General features: G+C 32.5%; 2 protein-coding genes across 3 annotated transcripts; one reads left to right on the forward strand and one right to left on the reverse strand.

The window, feature by feature from the left end:
- Positions 1–18: 18 nt before the first annotated feature.
- Positions 19–781, reverse strand: LOC125062577. Its single transcript, XM_047668586.1, has one exon. The coding sequence runs from the start codon at positions 779–781 to the stop codon at positions 134–136; it is 648 nt and encodes a 215-aa protein (XP_047524542.1). The 3' UTR covers positions 19–133.
- A 1,104-nt stretch (positions 782–1,885) lies between these two features.
- On the forward strand, positions 1,886–8,953 carry LOC125062724 (myb-like protein M). Of its 2 annotated transcripts, none has more exons than XM_047668811.1 (7): positions 1,886–2,074; positions 4,673–4,852; positions 5,559–5,760; positions 6,192–6,434; positions 6,514–6,667; positions 6,770–8,084; positions 8,503–8,953. In XM_047668811.1, exons 1-7 carry the CDS (start codon positions 2,021–2,023, stop codon positions 8,620–8,622), a joined length of 2,268 nt encoding a protein of 755 aa, XP_047524767.1. In that variant the 5' UTR covers positions 1,886–2,020; the 3' UTR covers positions 8,623–8,953. The 2 variants fall into 2 exon arrangements, with proteins under 2 accessions (XP_047524767.1, XP_047524768.1); XM_047668812.1 differs by having other exon boundaries at positions 8,506–8,953.
- The last annotated feature ends 8,291 nt before the right edge of the window (positions 8,954–17,244 follow it).

Genomic DNA, 17,244 nt, shown 5'->3' on the forward strand with positions numbered 1-17,244 from the left:
CCAATTGTAAATAAAATAAATATCTAATATATATTTATTTAAACTACAAAATGAGCCTAAAACTTAAGCCTAAAACATTAACAATTTTGAATAACAATAACAAAGTAAATCAGAAATAACAGTACAGATAAATCTAAGTCTGTTTTACAGCATCCGGGTCACCTAAGACTGAGCATAATGCTCTATGAGTTCGATCTCCACATTGGGTTCCCTGGGGGCAATTGCTGCAACTCGGACCAGCCTCGTAAATGGGAAATCCCTCTATATTACCAGCCGGGCCATAATTGCAAATCGTGAATGCCAAAATCTGTGTCTGCTTACGTTTCTCTTCCTGTTCGCCCAAGTCAAATACACCACGGTGTAAGGGTGATTCCTTTAAACCAATATTCCTTGTGACATTGAAATCTTCTAACTTTGTAGACCTTGATGTAGTAAATTTTGTCCGTCGAAGTAAGTTTTCGGTTACAGATGTACGTGTAGCAAGTATTTTATTCGTAGGGGTAGGAGGTGTGCGTCTTTTTCTGAAATGAACACAGGATCTCTTTTTGGCTGTACAAAGCGCTTGTGAACATCCTAATCGCCAAGTAGATGCCCAGGCCGCTGTGGAGTACCAATGCGCATTGCAACCTCCTGGAGCGCTGCAATTGCTAAGTTTAAAAGACCAAACGTAGTCAGGGTGCAGCGGTCTTGAGCCTGAAAACCATCCGCCTACAGCATCAGCCAGTACCTGAGCTTCAGTCACTCGCGGGACTACTAATATTTTAATGACAATTAAATTCATTAAATACCAAACATCTCTTCCATTTTCCTTCCCTCTAAGCCTCGGAAATCTTAAGTTTTAGATTTGTATAAATATAATCAAGAGTTAAAAATTAGTTTGGCAAAGAAGTTTCACTTCTGATATATTGTGTACTTTGTACGCACGCACTTTTTTTATTTATAAATTTTTGAAGTTATACTTTTTTAGGCGCGTTATGAAAATTGATGAGAGAGAAATTTTACGATGCGCGCGCACCGTGACACAAAATTATCAGCATGAAGTTGCCCACTAACGAATTCTTTTTAAACCAGCCGTGCGCCGAGCGTGCGCGAGCGAGATGAGAATAAGACATTCTACAAGTAAAAAGAAATAGAATATGCGTGAAGTTAACAGCTATGCCAAGAATTTTGAATGACCATAATGACCTTTGTAGTACCTTTTAAACAAATAAAGGAGTTTTAATTATTTTTTCAAAGAAATTTAGCAATGCTTTTTCACAAAGACCTATAGTAACTTAGTTAAAAGGTTATGAAACATATCTAGTTATTAAATTGAATGAATAATATAATAAAATAATAATTATTAATTAATAATATACTAAATATTATTAAATTATTAACGTTAAATATTTATTATTAATTATTTAATATTTAAAAAAAATAAAGAAATAAATTGAATAAATAATAAATATTAAAAAAATGATAATAATTATTGATTTCCTCCAAAATGATTGAATCTAATCATGAATAATAATCCTCTGATTTCGACAACACGACACGGCACTACCATAGATGCTGTATTTCACGATATCTAAACAAAAACTATTTTTAAATATGGGCATAGGCCTTATAGCGACATGAAAAAAACTGTATTAATTTGATTTCAACTCCCTCTATGATTGAAAACCATAATATTGATATTTATAAAAATATTGAAACAATTATACTGTCTTATTCTGATTAAAAATATGTTTTATTTATCAATTCTGACTCTTAACACACTACAAAATAAATAAGGAAATTCTACCGTATTTCAAATATAAATTACAACATAATTCGGAAAATATACCTTATTTTTAGAAACATTCTACGATCCGCTTGGTTTCAGAGTTGGCAACACTGTGCATACCGTTTGCAGAGGCCATGATGTATCACTTTTTTGCAAGCACCTAGTTCGTCGTACGTCGAGCCCAACGTACGGCTCTCAGAAAATATTGAAAATTAAGGTGTAAAAGGGGCAAAAACTGATCAACGTGACGAGATGAATTCGAGAGAGACACAAGAATCATCGGGTAAATCGCAGGTGCCTAAAAGAGTAAGTTGACATTATATACTATATTCCCGCTCAGTGCGAGTTTTTTCAGATATCAGATTCACGCGTAGTATCACAATTCTACATAATAATTTCAGATCTATTTTGAAAGCAATGCATAGCGAACGTATTCCAATGATATATATATATATATATATATATATATATATGTATATGTAATGCACCTTTTGAACCATTTCTTTATACTTTTATAACATATGTAACATTGTAATGAAATCTGTCTAATCACTTCTTATTTACCGAATATTGTTGCTAGATCACGTTGTGACCGTTTACATGATCTAATCAGTAAAATAAATTATAGAAACTACCCACATATATCATATAATTATGTAAAACAAGTAACAGGAGGTATTATCAACCATAGTTTTAGAATAGCGTAAGTAAACTAAAATAACGGGTATTTATAAAAAGAAAGAGATAAATCCGTAAGTCTACTTCAACTAGGGATCTCATTTAGGACATTTTCTTTAAAAAAATTACACGTGTATGGTATTTGAAAATACTTTATGTAAAATATTAACATGCGGTGACAAGTACTTTACAGTAAAATTGTGTTACAGTTTTAAAATTATTAATTACTTTTCTTTTAATGTTTAAAGAACTTTATTTCTCATTACAAAAATTATTTTTTATTTACATGAGAAATTTAATATTAAGTATATACGATCGAGATACACGTCGCCATCAGCTGGCCCAATTTTAGTCTAATGGGCCCATTCTGATGTGTATCTTTAATGCCCTTTTGAACTGATCAATCACGCTAATGTTACGAACCTTAGACGGCAACCGATTAAACAATTGCACACCCTCATACCTAATAGATCTCTTTAAATAATTTGTGCGCGGCTTTGGCAAGATAAGCAAACTCGCTCGACGAGTATTGCGTGTAGTGGTGTATTTGATTTTATTAAATGATAAGTTACTATGTAGAGAGTTATTTAAATTTTTTTTTAATAAGGATACAGGTGCTATAAACATATAGTTGTTTAATCGTCATAATTTTAGTTTCTTGGTAGATTTTATTAGTAGGTGTTAAAAAATTGTATCTGAATAGTGCTTTTATTAATTTATTTTGTAGTGTTTGTATTTTAGAAATTTTATTTTTGCATGCTGTACCCCATATTTCAATTAGGTATATGAAATGTGGCTTGACTAAACAATTATAGATCAAATGACGTACAGATTGCGGAATGCATTTAGATATTGACCAAAATCTGCCTATAAGTGATTTTAGTTTGGTAATTATGTGTGATATATGAAAGTTCCATTTTAAATTTGTATCCATTCTAAGACCCAGATATTTCTCCCATTTTTTGTTATTGATTTCAACGTCTTGAAGTTTAAGCGGTTGAAAGATAGGAATGAGTTTATTTGTTGCCTTGAATATTACATAAGATGTTTTTGAAATATTAATTGTTAGAAGATTTTGTTGAAACCAAGAAGATAGAACATTTAGGTCTGATTGAGCTTGAGCAACCATAGTCTTTTATTCATATAATAATGAATATTTTATTTAAAAATCCACTAGTTATTAAATTATCTTTAATTATTACCAATGTTCCATATGACATCATTTTATTACTTTTCATACAATAAGTAAATAATAGCAATATATTTCAAAGGCATTGGTACTATAGGCGTTTTGTTTTTGTACAACATCTGAGGCAGGTTAGTTTTTTTAGTGGATGTTGCAATAATCTAGATTTTTTTTATAACTACCCTCAAAACTTTGTTGTCTTAGTCGCAATACAGCCTGAATAGATAGTGGTTTTTTATAGTAATTATACATACAGCTTCTTTGGCTTACTTTGACACAGCTCGTTCAGTCATTTTAATTGCATGATTGTAACCTTGTCTTTTTTGGTACCAAGATTAGCACAAAGATTTTTTGAAGAAGGAATGATTCAGGTGGCCATATCTTGTAATTTGAGCAAGCAAGCTTGATGAATTTTTACATTTAGGGTTGAAATAAAGAAATTAACAACGAGAACAAGGCACGCCGCCTTGTTCTACTACCAAGATTTCAATAAAAATAATGTCATTAGTATGATAACAACTATATTGATAACCTGATAACATATTTCTCAACAGTAAAATAAAATTTTGCTAATATATTTTCTTTTACAAAAGAAAACACTTATTAAATTAAAAATACAGAGGTAAAACTTGTCTTGTCTTCTAGAGCTTTTTTTTCACAATGTGACTCATTCTTAACTTGATTTTAAAATAAGACTAAGAAGTTAGTGCAATCAATATTCTTAGAAACAAATAAATATTATTTACAATTGATTGTAAATATTTCCATAGCTTCTATATATTATATACTATGGATGTATCAAAAAGACAATAATTTACAACATAAATATTCTAGCTGAGTCAGACTCTAAAGTAATAATCTATTCAACAAGTGCATGCTTATGTATTATAAGCAAGACTTATAATTTTAATCCTGTTTGTGTGATAGCTTTCTTTCAAATTCTATTTAAATTAACCTTTGTAAACATCATTCTAAAACAGAAGCAAAACATTCTGATAGCATGGTTGTAAACATACTAATTTTAAAATGCATTTTTACAGACATTGGCAAAACGTATGTCAGCCATAATACCATCATCTATAACCAAATGGTTCAAAAACCTGCAATCACCTGAACAATCATCATCTGAACAATCATCACCTGATTCTGGTTGTTTAGGAGAACCTGAACCTAAACGAAGGCGACATAGCGAAGATCCAAATAAATATTTACCAAGAACAGTAAGTACATTTGAACTTAAAAATTCATTTCATAAAGTCATATATAAGTTTGTTTTATTTTTCCCTTTATGAATATGTCAGGTCAATGCTACAATAATTTCACTTCACTATAAATATGTATTGAATACATTAAAAAATACAATGTGTAAGTTTTTTTGGACATGAGCAATACTTAATTATATTTTTTTATGTACCTACCTACTATTATCATTTATGTGTAGTCAATTGTTTATATAATTAATAATAATTATATGAATAATTGACTAAGGTATAAATATACTTATATAATTATAACATCTGAAAATACTCTGTGCTAATAACGCGAAATCCAGAGAAATATCGAGATTTTTTAAAATTTACCAGTTACAACATATTCTTATTGTTACAATTATGGGTTGACTGAAATGCTTCTCAATTTAGAAACGCTTTCAGTTAACAACTTGGTATCTGACCGTTTCAGGAGAGGGTCAATCACATAGTATTTGAAAATTGTAATTTGCATAATTTTGTAGTTGTTTTCAGGAGGTTGCAATATTTTTTAGGTTGTTTAAGGTGTAGTCGAGTGGTGCCCCACACTAGCACGATCAGAAAATGCGACGTCCAACTCTTTATTGTGCTCTCTCAATCTGCTTTTATTTTTTTTATCAGAGGTAGTGCACCTCTTTATATTGTATTCCATTCAAACGTTCTATTTTCTTTGTTATAGGCTTGTGCTAGTACAAACACAGATTCTTTATATTCTGCAAGGTTAACACAAAAACGTAAAAGCGAAGATTTATTAAATGCAACTACAATTCAATCACCAGAGGACGCAGTAAATCGGGTGTCATTTATTTTGAAAAGCTCTTTGCGTTCAGAGGATGATCCGAAGCCAAAAGAAACTTATGTAGATCACAACAGAACGCCAGGTAATGGAGTGTATTTGAATTATATGTTGTCTAGTTTCCACAAAATTATACAATATTTTTTATAATGGATGTTTATTTCTGGATATGGCTTCTAACACCTTGCCTGCGAAAGATAGGTCTCTTTATGGCAAACTTTCCTTTGATATCAACGGGGCTTCGGGTACCTATTGGCAATTTAAATTTAATAGTCTCTACAAGGTGTTGGAGCTTTCCTGTTGTGCTTATTTTTACTATATGAGGAATATTTATTTATTTATCCGCACTTAACAGCTAAAGCTTTAACCATCATCCAAAACACTTAAATACAGACAAGTATTTATTTTAGTTTTCATTGTACTTTAACATTAAAGAATCTTCAAAAGCAATAATATATAATATTATAGTAGTTCCAATAGTAATAGATAATAAGAAGATAATTTTATTATTCCCAGGATCGCCTTTCTATCCAGGTAATACAACGTATGGCGGAGCATCCAACCATTTGTCTCAAGATGCAATTAAAAAAAGAAGTATGTTTAGAAATAGACTTAATAAAAGTAGAGGCAATAATGATTTTAAAATGAGTGGATCTTCTGAAAGAATAGAAGAAGTTAGAAGGATATCGCAATTTGTCAGCAACGAAAATAATAACAATTCATCTACCACCATATCTAACGACACTTCTAAACATATTGGTGAGTTTTTATTTAGTGGTTCTTATTGCAATTATCTTTAAGTTAATACATTTTAAATATTATATTTCTTCATTTACAGCTACAAAAAGTCAAGAACTACAGGTGCCAAGCATTGCTACCATATTAAGTATGAAAAAGAAATCTGGTCTGATGGCTAGCACAAGCACTGCTAGACAATTACTGGCATCACAGAGTAGTGCCACTAAGTATTCGCCATATGGTGTATATAAAAAGTTAGTATATAAGACGTTTTTACGTTCAAACGTTAACGTTTTACTTAGAGTGCTATTATTTATTAAATTGAGTTATTATTAAATATATTTGAACTTTTTCAGTTCGGATTCAGCCAAACGTCTTGATAAATCGACATCAAATAATTTGACAGTAAATATAGGAAATTTACACAACATGACATTCACAACATCGACACCATCGACAACAATAGCAAAACTTTCTAATATCTCACAATCTCCAAACAATATTGAAGATATGCAGACTGAAAACAGTAGTTTTCAATGTACTAATGCTGCAGATGCACATAGAAATAATAGTGTATGTTGTGGTGGCAACGGTTTAGAAAAGTCTAATGAAAGTAATGGCAAGGTAGCAGAACCAAGCCAAAATCAAAATTCTACAAACTTACTCTTGGCTAATTTTGACATGCTATCCCCAATAGTGGAATCTTTAAACGAATATTCGAACCAAAATACTACAAGTAACACACAAAATTTATCTACTCCTCAAGTGAATGATTCAAGTAATACTGGAACTTTTAGGCCTCGTCCCATGACTTTAGTACCTCCGTCCATTACTACAGTACCTCCTTCTGTTACTTCAGTACCAGAGTGTAATTTGAATGAGAGTAATTTGAATGCTTTTCCATCTGAATCTTCACGCAAAATCAGTTCAACTCCAGCGTTTAACTTGGGTTTTAATCAGAATTCAATTCATTTTGGCCTTGGCCCCATGAAGTCGGTGAAATTTGAAATTGGAACTAGCAAAAATGCAACATTTCTTGTAAATACCCGAGATCCTTCAGGCAAATGTGAGTCGCCGACAATCGATTCGCACGGATACATAAATTCTGCAGCGGACCCAACAAATAGGAACATTATAATGACTGGTAATAATAGCATTAGAACATTTGGACGCAGCAACGAAGGCTCTAACTCATTAAACACAGACAACTCAAGTCTGTTTCCTAGCGTCCAAAGCCAGCCTCAACAACAAACAGAAAACAGTAGTTGGGCTTCTTCTTCAAATTTATGTTCAGCACCGCAAGGCCTACCTACAAATCAACGAAATCAGGCACCGACTCTATTTCCCTTTCTTGGAATATCATCTGATACTATTTCAATGAACAACGTATCAACATTTCATAAAAACGCTCACATGCCGTCGCCCTCGCCAGCGTTTGGTATGCTTCCTGCTAATGCCAACAATTCATTCAATTTGGTTTCTACGCTAAATCAAGCAAAATCAATAAGCAACATCAATACACCAGGAGCGGTACCTTTCGGAAAAACACCTCAGAACTTTACAGGCAACAGCTCATTATTTGCCGAAACGTCCCATCAGATGGGACTTCAGCCCAGCTTCAATTTTTCTGCTGGTCAGGGTCCTGCTCCTAATGTATTTAACTTCTCTCAGGTACGGTATTGTTTCGATTAATATTATTAATAATAAAATTATGTCATAGTCATTTTCAATTGGTGTAATTTTGAAGTTGTTTTCAACATTAAAACAATATTAACAAATAATTTTATCTGTCTTCATGGTAAACATAATCGACGGAGAATTAAATAAGTAGATGTCGCTATGTAAAAAAAGTACAAATTCTTAACAACTAAAATGATTAGATTGAAGCCTAACGCGTACAAGTGAACACTGGAATACATCTTAAACATTAAAGATGTATAAACATAATAATACTCTCCGTTCTTTAACTATTGGGTCTCACAGTTATATTCTTGTAGTTTAACAGTTAAAGTTCAGTTTTATTAGTGTTAATATTACTTAAGTACATAATGTAAAATTGATGATGGTCATAAGTATATATTTTTTACAGCAGTCGGGGGTTCGTAGTATGACTGGGACGTCGTTACCGCAATTCCAAGTTGGCAGCTCTTCCGCCCCAGGACAAGCTCGCCGTATAAGGAAAGCGGTCCGACGAACAACACCACGATGAACGCTTTATAATCAAAACTAGCCAAGATATGTTTTAAAATTACACCCGTGTCATGCATGTCAAGTGTTTCGTCTTGATGAACGATATTTATATGTATATATTTTTTTAAATTATAAACTTAAATACATTATTAAACAGACTTCACACTTTGAAGTCAGTCCTTATATAGTGTATTTTAATAATGAAAGTGAAATGATGATGATGTAATGTTGAAAGTTACTTCGTGTGGCCGTACTCGTTCTAGGTACCAAGGAGGGATCCCGCCGTGGATCCGCCCTTGCTACTTTTTTAAAGTTTGAGTTAAAGAAGCTAGGATAATCTATTTTGAAACTCGCCAATTTTATGCTAATTTGCAAGTTGTATTTTAATATTTAAAAAATTGCTATTTAAGTTCTAAGAAACATCTACAATAATTGGATTAATGATTCAAAAACAGATATGCATGTTAATTTAATCTTTAAGTTCTGATAAACATTTCTCCAATAATTGGATTAATGATTCAAAAACAGATATGCATGTTAATTTAATCATTAAGTTCTAATAAACATTTCTCCAATTATTGGATTAATGATTCAAAAACAGATATATGCATGTTATTATATGCATGTTAATTGAATCTTTCATAGTTGGTTTAAAACCTATTTTTGAAATGAATTTATGAATTAATTGGTAAGTGAGAATGTAGATACTAGTCTACATCCTACACGTTAACATCGTTGTTTGATATTAAATGCTCATAATAATGTTTCAAATGCAATTTATAATTTTATGTTCATAATAAAGATCAAGATAAACAAATTGGGGAGCAAAACTAAATTAATTGTGATTGTTTCCTTTAGGTAAAATATTATAAATTGTTTATAAAGTAAAAAAATAACGTTGTTTAGTAAACATATATTTTAGATTTGTTCCTCAATGTTAATTATTGATAACCAGTATTTTTATTTTCCCCTAACGTCTCCCAAAATTTTCCTTACATTGAAGTATTCAGGATATCGTACCGTACTAAGTAATAATTTTATCTCCATACTTTTCCAAACGTTTTGGTTGATACATAGCCTGTATAAACAAAATATTTTCAATTTAAATTGATTGTATGGTTATAAAGTGCATTGGTTTACATGTTACTTTGCCTATACAATGAGTTTCTATGCTACACATACATCAAAATTAATTTAAAAATCTATACAAAAACAAATTCAAGCACATTGAATTGTTTTTCTCTTTGAATTTAAGTAGGTATGATCACCAATGTGTGTTGTTCGGTATGATGGAGTTGGAAAGAGGTTGGCTATCTCGTACCCTATATCAATGTTACCAGATACACCTGTTTTGTATGTGTCTTTGTAAAAAAATTGTTAAATGTGCATGAAAGAAGAATAAGAAAATGCTTAGCTTTAACACATAATATGCTACTAGCCCAGTCATTTTTAGGGTTTCACCTCGGAATGAAAGATAATAAGCTACAAATTGGTATAGACCTTTGTTTTGTCGTTCTAAATGTTGTCTCAAAAGTCACAAATGATACCGTGTCCGCGTCTTAAGATATTGAAGGTCAAAGGTCATAAAAATGGGTTTTTCGTGAATATCTCGCTTTTTATTGCTTAAATGATATTTGTACTTATTATAAAAGTTGTAGAGTATAAAATTCTCTACAATTTTCGTTTCATGTTTTTTTTAATACGGTCAACCGTTTTTGAGGTAGAGCGCGAAGAGTGCGCAGCGCACAGTCATATATGGTCCTATGCGTACGTTATATCAAGTCTATTATTTATTAAATTATTATAATTATTAAACAATGGCCATTATTTATGTACTAATTTTTAATTGTTGATATTTTATTAAAATCAGTAACTTAATTATTTATATTTAACTATTCAACTATAGTATATTATTAATTCCGGAATATATATTTTCAGTTAAAAAGACAATAAGGGGATATATTTTATGCATATCTTTATTTATCATTAAATATGCCATACTATACATTTGTTGAAATGTCAGTTTAAATATCATAAGAATTTTTATTGGTTTTAATTATAATAAAATTGTGAATAGAAGCTAGTTATTTTCATCTTCTTTGTCGTCTTCTTCTTGTTGTCGCTCGAAAACGTTCAATTCATTGTCATCATCCTCATTATCGGTCATATTCATCTCCAAACCCTCCAGAATTTCAGGATCGTATGCGTTTTCTTCATCGGGATTACTTGGATATTGTGCAGCGTTCAGGCAAGCTTGTCCATTGCACTGGCCACAAGCTAAAGAACATAGTAGCCCTGATTTTCGGCATCCACAGCGGGAACCACAACCATTTTTGCAATTGCAAAATATTATATTTAGTAGTTCGGTTGGTGCTGGAGGTTATAACGTTCTTATGGGCTCCAGGATTCCATTTTCAAGCATCCAGCCCCATTCTTGAGGTTCTAAATCATTCCCTAACCACGTTTGAATCTGGTAGTAGACGCGATTTATATGTTGATGAGCTGCTACACTTGTTGGTGGAAGTGTTGACAATTGTACAGGTTTATTTAGTTTCGTTAATTTAATGAATTGCGTGTAGCGAAAATGATCAATGTTGTCCTCAGATTTTGGAGCATTATATAATGCCAACAAGATGCGCACTCCATTTTCAAATAATGTTTGTACCGGGCAGTTTTCTTGTTGAAATACTTCCACCAGTTTATCCAAATTGGGAATTTTCTCCAATGCTTTAGTAACAGTTTTTTTTCCTTTTTTAAATAGCGCAGAAGTTGTGTCACAGCCACTAAATGCGTGTAAAAATAGAATGTGTTTTTTAGTACGCGGATATTGATCAAAACTTTTGGAAGAGTATATTTGCGTCTTAACATTGCCTTTCCCAACTTTTTTAAAGAAAATTTCCTGTTGATGTGATTGTAGAGTACGCCCAATTAGAATAACGAGCAAATCAATATCTTCTCCTATGATGACGGCAGTCTTTTGATGTTCTGATAATGCAATAGCTGTCTCGATGATGAGAACATCAGCATCATCTCTGGCTTGTTTTGTTGTCATATCAATAGTTTTTAATTTTTCGACAAGCATGTAGATAAATTTTGTTTTATTAGACCGATTTGATAAAAATTTCTCTTGGCTGATTGGCACAATCATTGTTTCGTCAAAACAAACTTCATACGATTTAGAAAGTGCAGCAGTTCTTCTTTGTTGTTCCATTGCTTTAATATTTTTACTATTGTCCGAATATCCGTCAAATACAACAACAATTTCTGAACCATAATTTGTTTGTAAATATTGAATGTATTTATCTAAAATAATGGAGAAATTATCGTCTTTGCTCCATACGACGCGATGCAGAAGAAATCCACCGTCGATGATGTATGTTACATTATTTTCATCAAGCTCGATATCGACAGGTTTCATATTGTCATATAACGTCGCTTTCGTGGTTTTTCTCATGCCATTAGTATCAAATAAAGATGTCGGATACGGGCTTAGTTCATATTGAAGATATTCTTGTAGATTACTTTCAAATTTTTTGCTTACAGTTATTCTCTGGAAAAGTAACAACGGATCTACAGAGACTTTACAATCATTAAAATTGACAGATTTGTTAACGGCTGAAAGCGGCAAAACCTTATCGACGCGTTTTAACTTTATCTCATTAAAGTTCAAACCAATTATCTTTTCCATAGATTGCAATCCGAGTTCATGGGCTCTATAACAATTAATTTGGTCATTTCCAACGATTCCTGAAGCTAAGGATACCAACTGATTCGTATTTGGAAAGGGATTATGAAGAGTATACCAATCAACCAGTTTATTAACATCAGTATTATCCCTTTTTATTCGTGAATCTCTAGCATCAACATGTTGGTCATAATGGCCATTGTTTAATAATTATAATAATTTAATAAATAATAGACTTGATATAATGTACTGATAACCGTAACTCACGCTTGACCTTGCATAGGACCATATATGACTGTGCGCTGCGCACTCTTCGCGCTCTACCTCAAAAACGGTTGACCGTATTAAAAAAAACATGAAACAAAAATTGTAGAGAATTTTATACTCTACAACTTTTATAATAAGTACAAATATCATTTAAGCAATAGAAAGCGAGATATTCACGAAAAACCCATTTTTATGACCTTTGGCCTTCAATATCTTAAGACGCGGACACGGTATCATTTGTGACTTTTGAGACAACATTTAGAACGACAAAACAAAGGTCTATACCAATTTGTAGCTTATTATCTTTCATTCCGAGGTTGACCCCTTTTTTTACCTAATATGACTGGGCTATACTATAAGTTCTGCTTCAGAAAAGCAAGTTCATTACTTTCTACTTTAGCTCTTCTTTACCAACAATGTAAAGTAGAGATCTTTTCCTTTAGAAGTTGACTTTGCTGTAATATAGTACTTGTTCTTGTTTAGGTTCTGTGTCAGAAAAGCGAGTAGAAAAGAAAACAGAGGTTATAAAAGTCAATGGTTTAATAGTGAGGTCAAATAGAGTCAATGGTACTGATCTCTTGATGCATTTAGATACTTAGGTAAATTAAGTACAAAAACAAATAATTTATTGCTGCAGTATAGCACTTAAGTTATAATATATTTTCTACAAGTCATTTCAACACTTTTGAAAATTGTGTGACATCAATTTTAATAATGGGGTTTTACTATTTTTCACATTCATTGAAACAAAACTTGGGAATAAGCAGTTAGCTACTAGCCAACTTTTAATTTATAACTATACTACGATGTGTCTTATTGTTGTTAAAATTAGGACTTGGGTGAATGTTATAAAATTGCGTATGCGTATAATGCTGGAACTTTTTTTTATAAAAAGGTGTAGATTCGTTCGTTTTAGGCTTAATTTTAAATTGCTTTAGACCAAGTATTTAATTTAGCCATTTATTCGTTAAGATATATTTCAACTTAATTATCATAATAATATGACCATTTACTTACATCCTTTTCGCCGTCTCCATAAATTTTATAAAGACGAGGAGAGTACAAGCACTGCCAAATTAATTTAAACATTTTAAACTAAATATTTAAATCACCAAAAAAGACAAAATTTATATTAAGACACTTCTGAAGAAGATGAGAACAGTATCCACTTATTTCACGCAAATATCAAGAACTGCATCTATAAATTATGGATACTTCTTGTATCCTAAAATCAATATCTTTTATACCTACTTTCTATTTTTAGTTTTATTCCACAGGTTCTATTCGATACATATTATAAGTTATACTCTATGGTTCATTTGGTGTTTCTACTTTTTTTATAATATGATTTATGGCACGTAGACGAACAGACTATGGTACCAAATACCTATGTTGGTATCATGGAAGGTTTTCCGAAAAGGCCAGTAAATGTATTGCTCCATGCTCTTGGACCACTGGGAACAACCAGGGAAACGGACAGAACAATCAGTAGAGGCGGCATCTGATTCTACAGTTCACGGCCGCCGACTCTTCGTGGTTGATTCCAGGTCAAGACATCGATTTTTAATTGATATTGTCTCAGACATTAGTTGTTTCCCGCGCAGTTTACTCAAGAGTAACTAGTAACTACTCGTAATTCGTATAGCTCCACGAACTTTGATGTACGCGCCGCCAATGGGTGTGCAATTAAAACTTATGGTACCTCTCGTTTACCTCAAGTTCATAGATATTTAAAAAAAGATAGCAATCCCAACTGTTTTCGCATGGAAAAAGCCCACTACCGCAGCAAGTATCGTAATAATAAAATTATAGGGTCAGCCAAGTCATTAACATTATTGGATTGGATCAATTTCTTTTGATGTTAGTTAAATTAAGAAGAAATAAACCTGATTTTGAGATGGCCAAATTTTTTGGCATTAGTACTACTGCTGTTGGGAATATATTTGTTACATGGGTAAATTTTGTTTATGAATTATGGAAAAAATAGATATTTAGCCTAGTCGATGACTGGTTGATTATTATATGCCAGATTTATTTAAGATCATCCAGCTACCACAGTGATAATAGATGGTTCTGAAATACCCATATCAAAATCAAAAAACCCTACAGCGCAACAAACATCATTTAGTAGCTACAAACACCACAACACTATAAAATTATTGGTGGGCGCTACATCTGGTGGCGTTTGTTCAGATCATCGCGTATCGTTTTGTTCAGATGGATATGCAGGCTCTACCGGTGACTGTTAAATAACTGAAAGAAGTCACCTTTTGGCTGTTATTGATGAAAAAGATGCAATAATGGCTGACCGTGGATTCAATTGTTATGCTACGTAATTTTAAAGAAGGAATTTTACATAAAAGTCCAAAGTAATTAGTGGGTTTTATTGTTTCTTAGTAATTCTTATAAATATAATTATTAAGTAGGGCCTTTTTAAAATATCCCACATACAATTTTTTCAATACTTTTAACATATGATTGATAAAATTCATCATCCCTAGCCTCATAGAAAATTTTCAATGAATTTTGAAAAATATCCAATGTGATTATATTATTATACTTCGTGACAAGATCTACCATTTCTCCTTTTAAAGAACCGCCCCGGGTCTTCAACTCTACTTTTAATTATGGAACAGTCCATGTCGAATACATCATTCAGTAGTTTTCACCTTTAAAGATTTACTAAATCGTACCTAAGATTTACGTAAATGACAGCGTATTGTTATGGGTCAAGCGATGATAGCGACATCTGCAATTAGATTTGCGTTTTCTCCTCCATTATCTACCCTCAACTACGTTGCGGAATGGCGACACGATTTGTTTTACTACATATTGTGATCTATGCTAATCTTGAGGACAAAGCTATTATAACTTTGTGACCGTCGTAACTCAAAATACCAGCAGCAGCAGCGAAGTTGACCAAGTCAACTGCGCTGCCAATTATCCATAAAGTCATGTCATAAAATCCTAACAATATAACTTGTACCTAGAGTTATGTTCGGTACTGGTTGTTGGAGGGATGTTCAAATGTATATAAATGAAACTTTTTGTTTGAAGCTGGGTGTCAACTCGCTTTAATTGTTTAAAACATGAGCTTATAATAAGTTATAATTACGGGTAGTAGGGCTGCGACGCGAACAAAAATGAAACTTAGCTTATTTAAAGGTTCTTAAATCTAAGTGTTACTTTAATATAAGTGTAGTCGACCTTTTTGGACATTTTTGGAAACAAGAATATATTACAATTTATGAGTGAGGGAAAAACTAAAGGGCTCATTTTGGCTTCAAGTTTTTGCTTACATTTTGTTCGCGCTTCTAATAATTAAATTAAATACAATTGTAACGTAACTAATGTTAGGTTACAATTCCAATACCGACATAATAAAGTAATAATCAATATTTATGGACTATCGAACAAAAAATATTTTTTTTATAAATATTTTCGGTGATATAACATTATATAACAAATAAGCATATATTATAGGTTTTAATCTTACCATATAATTTTATAAGACCACGATATTGGTTGATCTTGTCTTTAATAACCCAGTTCTCATCTTGCATTCCATGAATTCGTACTTTCGCAGCCGACAACATTGTGGCTTTATAAAATCTTAAAAAAACGCTCTATTTCCAAGTATTATACCCAATAAAGTTTATATTAACACGTTCACTGCGTAACAGGCCGATATCAGCCTGCCGCGGTATTTCCGCTGGTGCGGACGAAGAAATCTATGTCCCTCTCGCTGGTGCGTAACGATTATCTCAGGTGTTTGTAAAAATTCGACAGGGACAAATATATATTTCATCTTGCGGTCAAAATTGTAGGTTTTCCCCATCAAAACATAACGGCAGGCTTTTATCGACCTACCACGCACTGACGCTGCTTTGCATCCGCTGAGTGCGGCAGTGGGCCTATTTCAGCCCGCCCACCCAACAGGCAGCTGGCGACCCGATACCGCACAGAGCGCGCGCCCGACCAGTTAGTGTTGTGCTATCTAACTGATCTAACATAGCGTTCGATATTATCAACGATGGCAAGCAATACAAGAAAAATACAAATTTAGGAAAATAGAGTAATTCGCCTTGCAGTTATTGACAGTGATAGTGACAGCAGTGAAGAAATATTTTCCACTAAGAAAAATAAAAAGTATTTCTGTTTCCAAGACAGGCATACATAAGTAAATAAATAAATTTTTCAGTTCCTTTAGTAGTAAATGTAAATTTACGATTAATTTAACTTGACGATTCAAAAGTGTACCTGGTTACCCACTTGAATAAAGATATTTTGAGTTTGAGTTTGAGTTGAGTTTACGATAATTCTGTTTTATTTTCGATATTTCTCTGTCCCATCACTACAAAAAATATATTCTAGTGCGGTTCAGGTCGATATCGGCCTGCCGCTTTTCCTGCTTTATTTCTCATTTCCTGTTTGCCAGATCCCGGGGCGAATCAAACCTAAGGAAGTTGGGTTCAAGGTCATTCTAACAATATAAAAAAAAATGTATACATTATGTTTCCACAAAGTTATAGCAATTTAATCTATCCTAGTGCTGTTGGGTCTAGAAAGACCTGCCACGCACCGGCGGAAATATCATTGGGGGCGCATTTTGGCCCGCCGCCGCACCTCATGAAATATTATGATTTAACTTGCCGCAGTGAACGTGTTAAGTTCACACAGCAGTGAATG

Source organism: Pieris napi, chromosome Z (genome assembly GCF_905475465.1).
Source record: "Pieris napi chromosome Z, ilPieNapi1.2, whole genome shotgun sequence".
NCBI classification, from domain to species: Eukaryota; Metazoa; Arthropoda; class Insecta; order Lepidoptera; family Pieridae; genus Pieris; species Pieris napi.

Bases quoted from the DNA above. Each gene is read 5' to 3' on its own strand.
- LOC125062724 (XM_047668811.1), top strand. From the start codon at position 2,021: ATGAATTCGAGAGAGACACAAGAATCATCGGGTAAATCGCAGGTGCCT. The intron at 6,435-6,513 runs GTGAGTTTTTAT...CTTCATTTACAG, and splicing joins CGACACTTCTAAACATATTG to CTACAAAAAGTCAAGAACTA. The intron at 6,668-6,769 runs GTTAGTATATAA...GAACTTTTTCAG, and splicing joins CCATATGGTGTATATAAAAA to TTCGGATTCAGCCAAACGTC.
- LOC125062577 (XM_047668586.1), bottom strand. From the start codon at position 781: ATGAATTTAATTGTCATTAAAATATTAGTAGTCCCGCGAGTGACTGAA.